Source organism: Hyperolius riggenbachi, chromosome 7 (assembly GCF_040937935.1).
Source record: "Hyperolius riggenbachi isolate aHypRig1 chromosome 7, aHypRig1.pri, whole genome shotgun sequence".
In the NCBI taxonomy this organism is placed as follows: Eukaryota; Metazoa; Chordata; class Amphibia; order Anura; family Hyperoliidae; genus Hyperolius; species Hyperolius riggenbachi.
This window is the reverse complement of record NC_090652.1, coordinates 182,292,966-182,310,397: the sequence shown is the minus strand read 5'-3', so window position 1 is coordinate 182,310,397 and position 17,432 is coordinate 182,292,966. Positions and strand designations below refer to the sequence as shown.

Genomic DNA, 17,432 nt, shown 5'->3' with positions numbered 1-17,432 from the left:
GGACATAGCATTAACGTCCTGAAATCTTCAGGCAAACTAGGAAATGTCATGTCCAAGGAATTGAACAGGTTAAACCCATTTTAATACTGTATTTTTAAATAAAGTTTAAAAAAGATTATTTTTTTTTTTTTTTTTATATTGCATGTTTACTTTTTTCTCTATCCACCCTAGGGTACTGTATATTGGTCTTGCCTGTAATACGGTTCGCTATCTCTATATTTCCTATATGGAAAATGCTTGGACAGTCCTGCCTATGGAAGTATTACAAGGTAAGTTTGTTTTCCATATCACCCATAAGCAAGAAGTTTTCAATCGGGATGATACCATTTATTGGCTAGTTTAGCTTTCAGCTAATTAGCCATCTTCAGACTTCATTCCTGTTACAGACTCGATTCCTCTAATAAATACTATCATTCTGATTCAAAACTTCTTGCTTTTACTAATTACTAAAATGGTACAATACTGTACTGCTACTTTATCAAAGTTCTAATTTTTACACAGATTACATTACTTGTGGACAAAAACAAGTCAGCCCAGCATTACTAGTTGTCCTTGCATGACAATAGTACACAATTACATTAATTTATAATTGTTTTTGGTGAAAAACAAAGCTCTTCTTTGGTTACTGTAACCATCAGAGGCGACTGGTACACCAGGCCGACCAGGCGGTTGCCTGGAGCGCTGTGTGTGTGTGTGGGGGGGTCAAATATGTGGGCAGGCCACCAAGGATGGTGCCTAGAGTGCTATAATGGTTGGGGAAAGGTTGGGGCGGCAGTGCTGTGGTGTGTTCCTGTCCTGTATGTATTGCTGGCTCACCCGCACTGTTCGTCCACCACTGCCTGCCCACCCCATGGAATTAATTGTCGCCGCCGTGCAGTCAGTTTAGTCTGTACTGCCACCGACATCTCCTCCTGTAAGCGACCCTCGATTGCTGCACTGCCCAGTGACAAGTAATGAGACCTCAGATTTGCACTTGCTGCGGCTCACAATGTTGTTAGAGCACAAGGTTCCGTATACAGTACAGCGCCATATACAAGAAGTGACGTCACTGTTGGATACTTTCTGTATTTGAAGTGTACGGAGCGCTGAACTGTTCATGGCACCTGAGCCTCTATCAACACTGTGAGCTGTGGCCAATGCTGATTATAGGTCTGATTACATGATGTCCCTGGGCAGTACAGCAAGCGAGGGGAGCTTACAGGAGGAGAGCACTGCAGGTGACTCACTGCTCACTCAGATCTCTGGCAGGGGGAGGAATGCTGCCCATACTGTATTGGGGGATGGGGAGGGCAAGTAGGTTGCCAAATTGTACTGGGGGATGGGACATCTGGGTAGCTATATTGTATTGGAGGGATGGGGAGGCATTTAGCTTGTACTGGGGGGTGGCATCTAGGTATCCATACTGTTTTGGGGGATGGGGAGGGCATCTAGCTTGCCATGCTAAACTGGGGAAGGAGAAAACATCTGGGTAGCCATACTGTATTGGGGGGATGGGGAGAGCATCTAGCTTGCTATACTGTACTACGGAAGGGGGCGCCATCTGGTTAGCTATACTGAGTTGGCGGTACAGGGACAGTATCTAGTTTGCTATACTGTACTGGGGAGGGGGGGCATCTGTCTAGCTACACTGTATTGGGGGAGTTGGGATGGGGGATCATTTGAATACTTTACTGGGGGCATCTGGGTAACTATACTGAATTGGGGGGACGGAGAGGTAATCTAGCTTGATATACAGTACTGGGGGAGGGGGACATCTGGGTAGCTATGCTGTATTGGGGGGGGGGGGGGCGAGGGTATCTAGCTTGGTTTACTGTACTGGGGAGATGAGGACATCTGGGTAGCCCTACTGTTTTTTTGCGGGGGGAATCATTTGGATGTCAATGCTTTACTGGGGGGTATATTTCTGATAAAACGCTGCCGTATTACAATTATTTGTTGACACAACACTGCTGCATTATGATTATTTTCTGGTGATACGCTTCTGCAATACGTTTATTTTCTGGTGAAACGCTGCCGCAATAAGAGTTTTTTCTGGTGAAATGATGCCGCATTATGATTATTTTCAGATAAAATGAAGAAGTTCCCTCCTGGGAACTTCTGCCTGTATCTTATTTGGAATCCCTATAGGTTAGGCCTTCTGTTCAGCAAGCCTATCCAAGCCCGATAGCTTCGTGGTCCACTCTGCTTGTACCCCTTCCTATCCGGTCAGGTACCCACTGTTCTTCTCGTCACTGGTGTGGTAGACCTGGGGGTGGTGACCTGGCTAGCACCAGGCAGCAAAGTAGTCCGCCACCCACCAGGGGTGAGGGCCCATCATCCCTTGCAGGATGCGCTGGAGAAGACCAGTGCTAGCTTAGACCCCACACCCTGGGGCTGCTTGCCCCTTGATACCAGTGATGGGATCAACAGAACCCCGACGGTTTGCAAGTACCCTGACAGTTACGCTGACATTTTCAGGTACTGAAGTTTGCCGAGAAAAACTCTGTAGTTAATGGGATTGAATAAATGTAGATTGTAATGTTGACGGATTACACAGTTTTGTTTAGCGTCAGCTAAAAAGACTGCTATTACTAAACTGAAAGGCTGAAGTTGAAAGAGATTTCAAGATATTAGGTCAGAGGTCACAGGATACAGCTAACTTGGTAGACTTAATAAATGGCCAAATAAGGGACTTGAAGTCGAAGATAATAGGAATCCGCAGAACAACAGTAAAATAAGGTGGCTTCTACAGAGTAATCCAAAAGGCGAGTTATACAACAGAAAACAGAGAGCCCAATATAGTGTAATATGTATTGAAAAAGGAAAGAAATATGAATTGTAAGTATTTATACTTACAAACAAGGGTTACCGCTCAGGCAACCACTGGTAAGGCAGGTAAGGAGTTTAGGCCTGTCCCCACTCAGAACTAAGATGTCACTCTCTGTGGATAGGAGGAAAAAAGGAGGGCATAGCACCCCTTCACCAGGGGTGGACTTATTGTATTGTAAAAATGAACAGAGGCGCCAAAAGGATAACATTGGCTAAAATTGTTGAGTGTTCAGTAGGCGGTGGTGGACCGGCCAACCCAAAACAGACACAATGCTGTCGATTAAACTAACAACAAATGTATTCACATACTCCTAGAAACATGCAACGCGTTTCGCAGGTATATCCCAGCTTATCTGATTATGCCTTTTTTAGTCTCTGTCATTTTTCAGTGTGATACTCCTGTTGTTTATTGCCTGAAGAAGCCAGGATATACCTGCGAAACGCGTTGCCTGTTGTTTCTAGGAGTATGTGAATACATTTGTTGTTACTTTAATCGACAGCATTGTGTCTGTTTTGGGTTGGCCGGTCCACCACCGCCTCTTGAACACTTTTAACAATTTTAGCGAATTTTATCCTTTTGGCGCCTCTGTTAATTTTTACAATACAAGAGGCGAGTTAGCACCTTTGGGGAGGGAAATTATTAAGAGTTTTCTGAGCAATGAGGTAGCACGTTCAATCAAAATAGTTCATATTTATAGAGTTTGGAGAACAAGGAGTATGGCAAGAGGACAGAGTTCAGACGTGCTGTGCAGGGTCCTTCGTTTAAAGTAGTATGGCATTTCTTCTTTGCTCTAAACAATTATTTAAAGCATATAATATACTACCACAATTTTTTTTTGTACCAGAACAGCTTTCTAAAGAAAGCTCCCTGCAGTAAGAGCCGCATCCAAACTGGTGATATTATCTTGTGTTTACTTAATTGTAGCAAGAGAAGAATATAAATATTCCGTGGCAGGAGTTTATGTCCAGAACAGAGACAGCAGCTCAGAAATCATTACTGGGTACATTACAATATAAATAAATCCGTTATGAATAAAATGCAATGGCAGCTTTTAGAGCAAAAAAACCCCTGTACTTTGGGAGCTTGTATTTTCTAAATGAATAGTACTTGTGCACAAAAGCAAATATGATAACTTTATGGGTTATAAAAAGTAGGAAAACACATTTTTATTGAAAATTATGTCAGGGTTTAATACTGCTTTAAAGAGCAAATATTAGTCAAAGCAGGAAAAATGGGCACTGTATTGTTTAAAAGTAAATTAAATATACACCATACACCTTTCACTTCAGCTTCCCATTAACAGGGTGTTCAATGTTTTTCTCTCGCTGGTGAGAATCTCCTAGTGATAAAGAGGCTCTCGTCTTAAAGAGACACTGAAGCGAGACTAAATCTCGCTTCTTCTCTCATATATAGCAGGGGCACGTGTGCCCCTGCTAAAACGCCGCTATCCCGCGGCTAAACGGGGGTCCCTGACCCTCCAACCCACCCCCCGCAAAATCTACGACCAACTTGGTCGTAGATTTTGCTGCTGCTGGAGGCAGGGCTAAAGGCTGCAGCCCTGCCTCACAGCGACTCTATCAGTGGCGCATCGCCGCCTCTCCCCCTCCCCTCTCAGTGAAGGAAGACTGAGAGGGGCGGGGGAGAGGCGGAGATACGCGCTGACAGACGCGCGTGGGGCAGGGCTGCGGCGGTTAGCCCTTCCCCAATGCGGAAGCACTCCCCCGCATTACGGAGGGGATTTATTATTATTATTATTATTATTTAGTATTTATATAGCGCCGACATATTACGCAGCGCTGTACAATGGATATATATATATATATCTTGTCAATAACTGTCCCTCAAAGGAGCACACAATCTAATCCCTACCATTGCCATATGTCTATATTATGTAGTGTAAGTACTGTAGTCTAGGGCCTATTTTTTTTAGAGGGAGCCAATTAACTTATTCGTATGTTTTTTTTTGGAATGTGGGAGGAAACCGGAGTGCCCGGAGGAAACCCACGCAGACACGGAGAGAACATAGAAACTCTTTGCAGATAGTGCCCTGGCTGGGATTCGAACCAGGGACCCAGCGCTGCAAGGCGAGAGAGCTAACCACTATGCCACCGTGCTGCCCACGGGATTTGGGGGGACAGGGACCCTCGTTAAGCCGCGGGATAGCGGCGTTTTAGCACACGTGCCCCTGCTATATATGAGGTCTGAAGCGAGATCTATTCTCGCTTCAGACTCTCTTTAATCACTACAGGGAGAGTAAATGGTATTGCTGTGTCAGTGGTTAATATATACACCTAATTCAGGCCAGGATTTAAAAGTAAAGGTGCCCATACACTTACTCGATTTCCTGCCGATAGACAGCAGATTCGATCACTGTGATTGAATCTGCTGTGAAATCGATATGCAAATGCCGACCAATCGACCGATTTTCGGCCCGAAATCGATCCCGTCGATCTGTTCACGCAGAAAATTTCGCTTGATCGCCGGCAGGTCGGGAGTGCGTCGATAGCGGCATTCGAATGTTTGACGACCGACGTTAGCGGCAATACATTACCTGTATACAATCCACAAAAAATAACGGTTTTAAATGAACAGTCAGTCTTTTATTCTTCAGTATTCAAATTTCTTCAAGATTGCGGACAAGTAAGCACAAGAACCAATACAGGACTCCACATCATAACAAAGGACTGCCTGACACGTGTTTCACGGTCAAAGACCGCTTCCTCAGAGGCATACAGTACACACACATATCAAAATGTCGGTTCATAGATAATATCGCATCGCAATCTGTGAAATAAATGAGCCAGCACTCATAAACGAAATCCTGGACGCTGCAGCGCATCCATGAGAAGCCATCCATTGCTTCTCATGGATGCGCTGCAGCGTCCAGGATTTCGTTTGAGTGCTGACTCATTTATTTCACAGATTGCGATGCGATATTATCTATGAACCGACATTTTGATGTGTGTGTACTGTATGCCTCTGAGGAAGCGGTCTTTGACCGTGAAACACTTGTCAGGCAGTCCTTTGTTATGATGTGGAGTCCTGTATTGGTTCTTGTGCTTACTTGTCCGCAATCTTGAAGAAATTTGAATACTGAAGAATAAAAGACTGACTGTTCATTTAAACCCCGTTATTTTTTGTGGATTTTATACAATATTGCATGAGGGGTGGAACTATACTATTGCATTTTAAGTGATCCTGTAATACATTACCTGTTCCGCCGGGGCGTGTCCCCGTGGTCCGTTGTCAGCACTGGGCTCCGGCTGGCTTCACTTACTTCCTGTTGGGGGAAGTTTAACCATTTAACGGCATTGTATCGTATTAAAACGTCATGTATTACCCTGTTAATGGCAACATGACGTTTTAATACGTCGCGTGTTCCCGCCGCTGCTCCGCACGTGTGCGCGCCACAACCGCCGCCGTTTTCGCCAGGTTTCCGCGTTGAGCGATTGGGGAAGAGGACCGAGCGGTCCTCTACCCAATCGCAATGCCTGGAGTGAATGGACGTGACTGCGAACAGCGGCCGCATCCATTCATAAAACAGGAAGCCGTCACAAAGTATTTAAATGTACAAAAAAAAAAGCGAACATTTCCTATATCGGGAAAATGCTCACCAGTGCCATCTTGTGGCCAAAAAGTAAAATTACACCTACAGACACCTACATACTTAGCCAACACTAATAAAATGAATAACTTTCATTACCAAAGCCCCCCCTAACCCCCCCACCCCTCCCAAATTAAAAAGCAAAATAAAAGCAAAAAAAACCTCAAAAATAAATAGCTGCCTTAGGGGCTCAGCTTTTTAATCTATATTTTATGATGGGAAATTACTTTTACTTTACATAGGGGCTTGTAATTGTGGACCAGACAAAAGACAAACAAAACAGAAAAATAACACGTATATTTCAAAATAATATATTGTCGCTGTACATTGTGATAGGGACATAATTTAAATGGTTTAATAATCGTGACAACTGGGCAAATAAAATGTGTCTGTTTTATCCATTAAAACTATAGAGGCCGAAAACTGAGAAATAATATTTTTTTTTCCATTATTTTCTTATTTTTCCCTTAAAACACATTTAGAATAAAATAATTCTTAGCAAAATGTACTACCCACAGAAAGCCTAATTGGTGGCGAAAAAAAAGAGGTATAGATCATTTTCTTGTGATAAGTAGTAATAAAGTTATTAGGGAATAAAATGGAGGAGTACTGACAGGCGAAAATTGCTCTGGTCCGTTAGGGTAAAAACCCTTGGGGGTGAACTGGCTAAACAGTAGAACGCCCTCTACTGTTTAAACTTCCCCCACCAGGAAGTAAAGTGAAGCCTGAGCCCAGAGCGGAGAAGAGACAGCAGAGATGGGGGGACTCGCGCCGGCGTAGAGTTAATGTAGTGCTTGGGGCGGCTCGACAGATTGTGAATCGATTTCATAGTGAAATCGATTCAAAATCTGTTTGCAGTGTAGGCAGCCAATAGATCCCTCTGTGATCAGATTAGATCACACAGGGATCTAGGCTGTGTTCCTTTTTTTCTGCCTGAAAGAGTTAACATTCAGCTAAGCAAGTGACAGTTTCTCTCCAGTGTGGGCCCAGTCAGACTATAAGGTAACCCTCACTGATAAGGGATTACAGCTACAAGTGTTTATCTTATCGGTTTATTTTCCTTTCGGGTTCATTTGAAATGTGATGCTGAATCCAAACATAAATAATTCAAATGGTGAATGCCAAACTTCAGCTAAGAATCTTCCCAAAATTAAGAATACTTTCATAGCTGGTTGGATAGTTGATATATGGAGGATTTATAACTTAGACCAGAGAGATTATTTTTCTTCACATTCATGGCTCCTAATCAAGGATTGAATACTTTAAGTTGCAAAAAGAGACAAAAGGAAAAAGTTGGTAGATATTAAAATAAGTTTCTATTTTGGACCATGCGTCTTTTATTTAAAGGGAAGGTGCGAGGTGACAAAAAAAATAAGATCTACTTACCTGGGGCTTCCTCCAGCCCCTGGCAGCCTATGTGTCCCTCACTGCAGCTCCGCTCTCAGCCATTGTCCTGGGGTCTCCTCCTCGACAGGTCAACATCTTCTGCACCTGCACAAGCATGCTGCTCGTGATAGCGCTCAAGTGGCTTGGAGCGTTCTGCGCAGACGCAGAAGTACTAGCCTCCGCAGAATGCTCCAGACCATGTGAGCCTGATCGAGAGCGGTGCGGTCACGTGCTCGCACAGACACAGAAGATGCTGACCTGGCGAGGTCGGCATCTGCAAGGAGGGGACCCCGGGCCACCGGCTAGGAGCAGAGCTGCGGTGAGTGACATATAGGCTGCCAGGGGGTGGAGTTTTTTTTTTGTCACCTCGCACCTTCCCTTGAAGGGATGTATTGGCAAGCTGCCATAATGTGAGAGAGACTGAGGAAACTAAATTCCAACCTGCAAAAAGATTAGATGGTTGGAAAGCAAGCAAATTCTAGTATTTATTTTTTTAATGCCTTTTTTATCTTTCACAATTTGTATTGAAATTTTCTAAATATGAACAGAACATACCAATAGCATATGAGACCTAGAAGTACAAGGTGTGTATAACTCTGCAGGAAGTGGGGAAGATAAACACAGACAACATGATTCTGGTAGCACCATGGCATCAAATATTGGCAAACTGGGGGCCACCACACAGAACCAGTGGTTCTGATCAGGAAAATAGTTACCTTAACTATTTGACATTCCTGGACGTGAAACTCACGTCCAGGAAGCCATGTGCGCTCCTGCGCGTCCACGCGGCCGATCGCGCGCGTGCACGCGCGCTCCCGGCCGATCGCGCGCGTGCACGCGCGCTCCCGGCCGGCGGTTTGTTAGCCAGTGAATCAGTGAATCGGGCAACGGTGCCCGATCACTGATTCCTCTCCCCCGCAGAAAAAGCGACAGCTACTCTCGGAAGCTACGCTTTTTCTGCTTCCTATGTCGCTCTAAGTGTACGTGGTACGCTTAGAGTGACGTCACTGTAAACAACTCATGGCTGCCATCTTGTGGCCAAAAAGTAAACTACATCTAAATGTTAAATAAAAATAAAAATACACATATATTTACAAAAAAAAATACAATTTCAATCCCACCCTCCCAAAAATACCCACATAAAATGTTTAATTAAAAAAAACAAAAAAAACATTACAATAAAAAAAAAAAAAAAAACACAAATATTTACCTAAGGGTCTAAACTTTTTAAATATCTATGTAAAGATGAAATATTTCTTTTTTTTTTTTAAATTATAAGCTTGTAAATAGTGATGAATGCAAAACGGAAAAAATGCACTTTTATTTCCAAATAAAATATTGTCGCCATACATTGTGATAGGGACATAATTTAAATGGTGTAATAACCGGGACAAATGGGCATATACAATACGTGGGTTTTAATTATGGAGGCATGTATTATTTTAAAACTATAATTGCCGAAAAGTGAGAAATAATGATTTGTTTCCCTTTTTTTTTCTTATTCTTCCCTTTAAAATGCATTTACAGTAAAGTGGCTCTTAGTAAAATGTACCCCCCAAAGAAAGCCTAATTGGTGGCGGAAAAAACAAGATATAGATCAGTTCATTGTTATAAGTAGTAATAAAGTTATAGGCTAATGAATGGGAGGTGAACATTGTTCGGATGCATGAAGCGAAAAACGACTGAATGCGAACTGGTTAAATCATATCACCCACATCTGGGAGACAAAGTACATCCCTCAGAGTAACGAGTAGTAGCAGTAGGGTATTGTACTGTGTTAGCCATCAGTAAAAGCAAGAAGTTTTAAATCGGGATGATACCATTTATTGTCTAACTAATAAGAATAAGCGAGCTTTCGGCTTTGCAGCCTTCGTCAGGCTTAAATCCTGTTTGCTTACAGGCTGATGGTACAGTCAACTTTATACATGCAACATCAAAAAGGGGGATACACAGATTTTTTTTAAGCATACATACATGTCATTGAGATGCCTTAAGTGAAACAGAACATTTAAATGGGGTGGGAAGTTGTTAGCTGAGATAAGAATCCTTGTTTACATACACCATGCTCACAGACCTGGGAGTTGGACTGTCACAGAGGCATCGTAATTTCTGAGTTCACAAGTTTAGCTACAGGCTGAGAGAGTTTTAGCATTAAATATCATCAGTCTCATACCAATATAAAAAGTTTTTGTCCTTATTCAAGCCTTTGCCCACCGCTTTGAACCAATTTATAAATTTTTTTTCTGCTATTAATCGATCATTTGACGTTTTGAAGCCACCCTTTAGGGCAGTGACACGAAGATCATACATGCTGTGTCCATTGGAACGAAAGTGTGTAGCAACTTGTAGTTCAGATTTGGTATCGTTAATAGTGTGCCTGTGTCCGTTCATACGTTTGCGCAGAGTTTGTCCAGTTTCTCCCACGTACATAACATTGGGGCATTTAGCACATAATATCAGGTATACCAGATTGGTGGATCCACAGGAAAATGTGCCTTGTACTCTGTACTCCTGTTGCGAACCTGGTATCGTTAACCTGTTAGTGGAGTAAATGTGTCTGCAAGTCCCACATCTTTTTTGTCGGCAGGGTGATGCTCCGTTTTGTTGTGGCCTATTCAAGGAACTCCTGACAATCATCTGTTTTAGATTGAGTGGTTGCTGATATGACAAGAGGGGAGGTTTAGGGAATATCTTTCTCAGTCTGTTATCCTTATGTAAAATGAGATGAAGTTCCTTAGCAATCCTCCTTAAGATTTCCAGGTGTGGGTTGTAGGTGACAACCAAAGGGACACTGTGAGGATATATTGGGGTGAGGATGATATGTACGGTAATATGCAGAATATAGCCGCCGTATGGTATCGCACAAAAGCGTATTTTTCATTTTTCGAGCTGTATCACAGGTGTAGATCAGCCAGTCTGGCTTTGAAGGTAGTGGCAGCGAGCTTCCTGGACACTGGTAATGCAATTCAGTATGTAGATGTACATTACCTCTGCCCTCATTGTCCAGCAGGGGAAGCGGTGTCTACTGATAATTAGCTGCAAATTGAGGAAGAATAGGCTGGTCGGCATGGCTTTTGAACTAGGGAGTCAGCCATTGTCCCATTATACAAAGCAAGACTACCAGAGTCTTAGGGACAGGGGAAGCTGACACAGGAAGGTTTGAAATTTACATGACAGCCGGCTGAAAGGGGTTTTGAAATCTCTGCAGACTTTAAAAACAGAGACAGGAAAGCTTTGATATGCTAGGAAATAATGTTGAGGAAGCCTCAATCAATTGTCACCTGGAGTGGGGGAAGTCCTTTTTGATGATCGAATATTGGGACAGGAAAAGCCTTGACCTTAGCATATCACAGCAATCCCAGATGTGACAGGTGGCTCGGCAGACCGTGATGTCACAATCTGGGAAATTGCATTAGGTTTTGGGACGGAGCATCCCCCCCCCCCCCCCCCAAAATCGGGCTATAAAACTGCAGCTAGGAGAGTCACAAATCGTAGCTCTCTGGAGATAGCAAGGACGCTAAGGGCTGCCCGACTACTGGTCGAAGCGGTGTTCTCCCGCCAATGACGTTCAAACAACGCTGATAACGTTTATTTTTCCCCGTTTATTTCGGTAAGCAAATAGCTTTGTGTGTACCTTTGTAAACTCTTAATCTTGTAACTTTTACTTTGTAACTTTTTTACTTTGTTTTTTTGTACATCTTTTGTATATATTATTTTCTGCATTGTTCCATTTTTTCTCTGGAATATTAAATCATTATTTAATAAGTTTGACTTCTGCTGTAGTAAACTAACACTCATAGCCTAGAAGAGACTGAAGTGTAACTAAGTTCATGCCTGATTGTATGATTGAGCGACACTACCGTATAAGATTGTAATTGCATGGTGTGTGGGGCGTCTGTCATACGTTGGCCTAAAGCGCGCAGCTGACCCAACGTACGAAAACGCCAGTGCGAGTAGCTTGACAGCAGAGTGGCTAACAGTATCGTTCGGAACGACTGTTAGGGGTTTTGCTTCACTACAGTGTAAGATTGCAATTGTTCGTGCGTGGCGTTTCTGTATTCGGCCTAAAGCGCAAAGCTGAAAACGCGGATTGCATGAGAACTCGACAGCAGAGTGGAAGTGTCTAGCAACAGCTAGTGGTGGCAGTGAGAAGTGTTCTGAGGGGGTCACAGCCTTGTTTTAGCTTGACTAAGGCTGCTTCCCCTCTCGATCTGGTCAAACCCGCAGTCGGGAACCGTATACGCAGGCGTGCCGTGGGCCGGTTCCTGACATAATTGGTGGCAGCGGTGAGATCGTTTAGTACATTAGTACGCAGTTTAGCTCGCTATTCTGAGTACTAAAGGCTGGAAGCTTGCTAGAAGCAACTAGCCTACAGAAGTCTACTCAGTGCAGAATCTATATACTTTTTTTTTCACAAAGGTACATACTTGGCATTTTGCTTTCCCTTCCCTCTTTTTCTTTTTATTTTGCAACGCGATGGCTCAGAAAGCATCCAGCTATGCAAGGCAAAGCAAAGAGATACTACTCAACCTGTGTGAGCACAAAGGCATCGAGACGGCGAGCGGCCAGACTAAGGAGCAGTTAGTTCGTGCCCTCGAGGAGTATGATGAGGCAGAGCAAGCCTGTGCTCCAACACCAGCGGGTGCAGCTCATGACACGCCAGAGGAGTAATCGCTCCTGCCGCAGGATGTGAGTGGAGACGATGTCCTGGATGATCCACCGAACACGGAGATGACATCTCTGGAAGCTGATCTACAGCTACTGAACTCGGCTGATCCTGAACTGCGCCTAAAGCTGATCCTACTGCACCGACAGGCAGAGAAGGAACAAGCTGCACAGAGACTCCAGGCCGAGAGGGAACAAGTTGCACAGCGACACCAGGCCGAGAGGGAAAGTGCTGAACGGCGACACCAACTGGAGCTGGCTAAACTTCAGCAGCAGAACCTGTCTGCTGGACCCGCAGAACGCGAAGGTGAGCGAGTCCACAGAATCCCCCTGGATAAGTTCTCCGCTATGGACAAAGACTCTGACATAGACACTTTCCTGCAGGGGTTTGAAAGGACTTGTCGTCAGTATGGGGTGCCCCGTGAGCAGTGGGCAAGATACCTCACACCAGGGCTGAGAGGCAAGGCCCTAGAGGCGTTTGTGATTCTCCCCCAGGAGGAAGAAACAGACTTTGAGGCAATTAAGAAAGCCATTATTGCGCGATACCACCTCACGCCAGAGGTGTATCGCAAACGGTTCAGGACAGTGCAGCGAGGTCCTAATGACAGTTACCTGGATCATGCGTGGAACCTGCGCACTGCCTTCCAGCAGTGGCTAAAAGGACTGTTGGTTGAAACCTTGGATGCCCTGCAGGAACTGATAATAAAAGACAAGTTCCTCCACACGTGTCCTGTGGATGTCCGGCTTTTTGTGCTGGATCGAGAACCAAAGACAGTGGATGAGGCTGCGGAAATGGCTGATTCCTACACGGCCCATAGAGCACCCAAGTCCCGGAGGACTACTCCATCCAGCTGGAGGGGAGAACAGATTGCTAAACCTGTTTCACCTAGCACCCAGAGGAGGCAAGCACCGCTGTCTTCTGGATTCAAGCAACCAACCACTGACACTCGGAAATGCTTTGTATGTGACAGGGTGGGTCATATCAGCATGACTTGCCCAGAGAGGAAGAGGGAGGCCCCAAAATCCAGTGAGGCCTCAAACCCCAGTGAAGTCCCAATTGTTTTGTGTGCTACCAGAAATGCCACTGGCTATGCAGAGAATCTGCAGCTTGTCACGGTTGGGGGTACAGTTGCCACCGGGCTGAGTGACTCTCATACATCCCCAGCTTGTGAACCCGGAACAGTACATACCTGGGAAAAAGATTGCTGTCAGAGGAATTGGGGGTGTCACCCCAGCCATACCCACCGCCTTGGTCCACCTGAATTGGGGGGCCGGCAGCGGACTGAAAGAAGTTGGGGTAACTGACAAAATCCCCACCAACGTTTTGCTGGGTACTGACCTGCGACGGTTAGTAGCCCGGTATGAGCCTAATCCAACCCCCGTGGAGCCCGCCTCCCCAGCAGAAGTTCAGGACTCTTGCAAGGTACTGTTTGATAACTCTGTGCAAGTGGGGGGTGCTGGTGGGCCTCCCAGGGCTACGGGCTGTATGCTAGGAGCCAGCCCTAGTGATTCTCCAGTGACTAGGCCTGGAGTGGGACATGTTGATACAGAGAATGCAGAAACTGATGTCATTTATGACGCACGGACTATTAAGGCGATCGATGCAGGAACTTTTGATGCTACTTATGAAGTGCTGAGTAGCACTGTGTATAATGCTGCAGATAATGTTGATGTGGAATGTGATGTTCTAAATGTCAATATGTGTAAGACGGCTAATGCTGATGTCATATGTGTTGTGCTACATAATGCTGTGTGTCATGTGGACACTCCGTCAGCTGCAGGAGTAACCAGCAGTGTTCGCTGGCCTGTAGCAGATGAACTGCCCACTGCAGGGGCAGACGGCACCAGGCCAGATCTTTCCCCTTCAGATGTTTTAAAGACCAAATGTGATGTGATTCATGATGTGTGTAATGTGGGCACTCCCTCAGCTGCAGTGGTAACCCGCAGCACTAGCGGGTCTACAGCAGAGGGACTGTCCGCCGAAGTGGCAAATGTTGCTGGGTCAGCCACATCCAATTCGGGAACCTGTCACTGAGGGCCCAGGAGCCTCTCCATCTGCAGCCTTCCTGGCGTGTGTGACAGGCAGCACTGAGCTCTTTGGGGCTGTTCGATTTGACAGCAGCCTGGAAGAACTCAGGGGGCTGGTCAGCGGGTCACCGACTGGGAGGGGCAGGCTGAGAGGGTTCTGGGAAGTTATTCCCTCGGAGCTGTCCAAAGTGGAGGAGGTAGACCGGCAGATAATCGTTCCCCAAAGGGACCGAGAGATAGCCCCTGCCACTATAGAGAAAGTGCGTGTAGCAACGGTTGGAACCATTCCCCAGCTGCAGCACTGTCTCTATGGTTGCGAATTCACGGCCGTCACTGACCCTTATTCCCCTGGTTGGTTACGTCAGGTTGCCAGGGGCAACGGCACATTGCAGCAACCTGACCTAGCTTTCAAGTCGAGTAGCTTGGAGCTAACTGCCAGGTGGGGAATCCTCGAGAGGATGCTAAGGGGTTACCCCCCCAGGCCCGGCCGGCAATGTAGGCGCTGGCAAGGTGATTCATGGGAGTCACCTCCCAGCACCATTCTAAAAAGGGGAGGTGTGAGGATATATTGGGGTGAGGATGATATGTACGATAATAGGCAGAATATAGCTGCCGTATGGTATCGCACAAAAGCGTATTTTTCATTTTTCGGGCTGTATCACAGGTGTAGGTCAGCCAGTCTGGTTTTGAAGGTAGTGGCAGCGAGCTTCTTGGGCACTGGTAATCTAATTCGGTATGTAGATGTACATTACCTCTGCCCTCATTGTCCAGCAGGGGAAGCGGTGTCTACTGCTAATTAGCTGCCAATTCAGGAAGAATAGGCTGGTCGGCATGGCTTTTGAACTATGGAGTCAGTCATTGTCCCATTATACAAAGCAAGACTACCAGAGTCTTGGGGACAGGGGAAGCTGACACGGGAAGGTTTGAAATTTACATGACTGCCGGCTGGAAGGGGTTTTGAAATCTCTGCAGACTTTAAAAACAGAGACAGGAAAGCTTTGATATGCTAGGAAATAATGTTGAGGAAGCCTTAATTAATTGTCACCTGGAGTGGGGGAAGTCCTTTTTGATGATCTGAATATTGGGACAGGAAAAGCCTTGACCTTAGCATATCACAGCTAGCCCAGATGTGACAGGTGGCTCGGCAGACCGTGATGTCACAATCTGGGAAGTTGCATTAGGTTGTGGGACGGAACATCCCCCCCCCCCCAAATCGGGCTATAAAACAGCAGCTAGGAGAGTCACAAATCGTAGCTCTCTGGAGATAGCAAGGACGCTAAGGTCTGCCCGACTACTGGTCGAAGCGGTGTTCTCCCGCCAATGAAGTTCAAACAACGCTGATAACTTTTATTTTCCCCGTTTATTTTGGTAAGCAAATAGCTTTGTGTGTACCTTTGTAAACTCTTAATCTTGTAACTTTTACTTTGTAACTTTTTTACTTTGTTTTTTTGTACATCTTTTGTATATATTATTTTCTGCATTGTTCCATTTTTTCTCTGGAATATTAAATCATTATTTAACAAGTTTGACTTCTGCTGTACTAAACTAACACTCATAGCCTAGAAGAGACTGAAGTGTAACTAAGTTCATGCCTGATTGTATGATTGAGCGACACTACCGTATAAGATTGTAATTGCATGGTGTGTGGGGCGTCTGTCATACGTTGGCCTAAAGCGCGCAGCTGACCCAACGTACGAAAACGCCAGTGCGAGTAGCTCAACAGCAGAGTGGCTAACAGTTTCGTTCGGAACGACTGTTAGGGGTTTTGCTTCACTACAGTGTAAGATTGCAATTGTTCGTGCGTGGCGTTTCTGTATTCGGCCTAAAGCGCAAAGCTGACCCGAATACGAAAACGCAGATTGCATGAGAACTCGACAGCAGAGTGGAAGTGTCTAGCAACAGCTAGTGGTGGCAGTGAGAAGTGTTCTGAGGGGTCACAGCCTTGTTTTAGCTTGACTAAGGCTGCTTCCCCTCTCGATCTGGTCAAACCCGCAGGCGTGCCGTGGGCCGGTTCCTGACAGACACGATCCTCTTTTTGGTTTTGCTTATATTTCAGGAGTCCTGGGGATGATGTTGGCTTTCCTGATTTGGGCCTCAGTCATAGGAGGACTGTAACCTTGTTTAATGAAAGTGGTCTTAAGGCGATCCAGGTGCTTGTCTCTGTCCATCCTGTCAGAACAAATCTGGTTGTACCTTGTAGCTTGGCTGTAAATTATAGAATTCTTAATGTGCTTGGGATGAAAACTGTCATATCTTAGGTATGTGGGACGGTCTGTAGGTTTGCAATACACAGAAGTTTGTAGGTTGTTACCCCTGATGTAGCACACATGATCAGATATACCAGATTGGTATATATTATAATATAATTATAATATATAATATAACCCAGACAAGATCCTGCCCCATCAGAGAGAAAAAATCAAGGCTAATGTTGTGTACACACTTGAAAGAATAATGAAAGATCACAGACCAATTTTACCACTTTCCATGTAGTATGAGAACACACAGTCTATTCTGTTGAGCTGATAAAAATCTTTGCAAGATGCTCTACACAAAGATGCTGTACACATTCAACAGATCAGTATCTGCAAAAGATCTGTTCCTGCAAAATGCATTCATAGTCTGATATCTGAAGATCTCATACACACCTTGTTTAACAGACATTCATCTGCAGATCAGACAATCATCTGCAGATCTGAAGATCCATCCTGGTGATCTGATCTGCAGATGAATGTCTGTTAAACAAGGTGTGTATGAGATCTGCAGATATCATAGACTATGAATGCATTTTGCAGGAACGGATCTTTTGCAGAAACAGATGTTTTGCAGATTCTGATCTGTTGAATGTGTACAGCATCTTTGTGTAGAGCATCTTGCAAATATTTTTATCTGATGGGGAGTTCAGCTCAATAGAATAGACTGTGTAGAGTATGCTCTCAT

At 44.9% G+C, this 17,432-nt stretch overlaps 1 protein-coding gene across 3 annotated transcripts in view; it reads left to right on the top strand.

Annotated features, from left to right (window-relative positions):
• Nucleotides 1–17,432, top strand: part of MFSD6 (major facilitator superfamily domain containing 6) — a 538,131-nt gene that overhangs the window by 111,193 nt on the left and 409,506 nt on the right. For 2 of the 3 annotated variants that reach the window (XM_068244933.1, XM_068244935.1), the window contains one exon: nt 172–269. The exons of the other annotated variant lie outside the window; for it this stretch is intronic. In XM_068244933.1, coding sequence (XP_068101034.1) covers nt 172–269 — 98 coding nt within the window. The remainder of the gene's footprint in view (nt 1–171; nt 270–17,432) is intronic. 3 annotated transcript variants of the gene reach the window in all.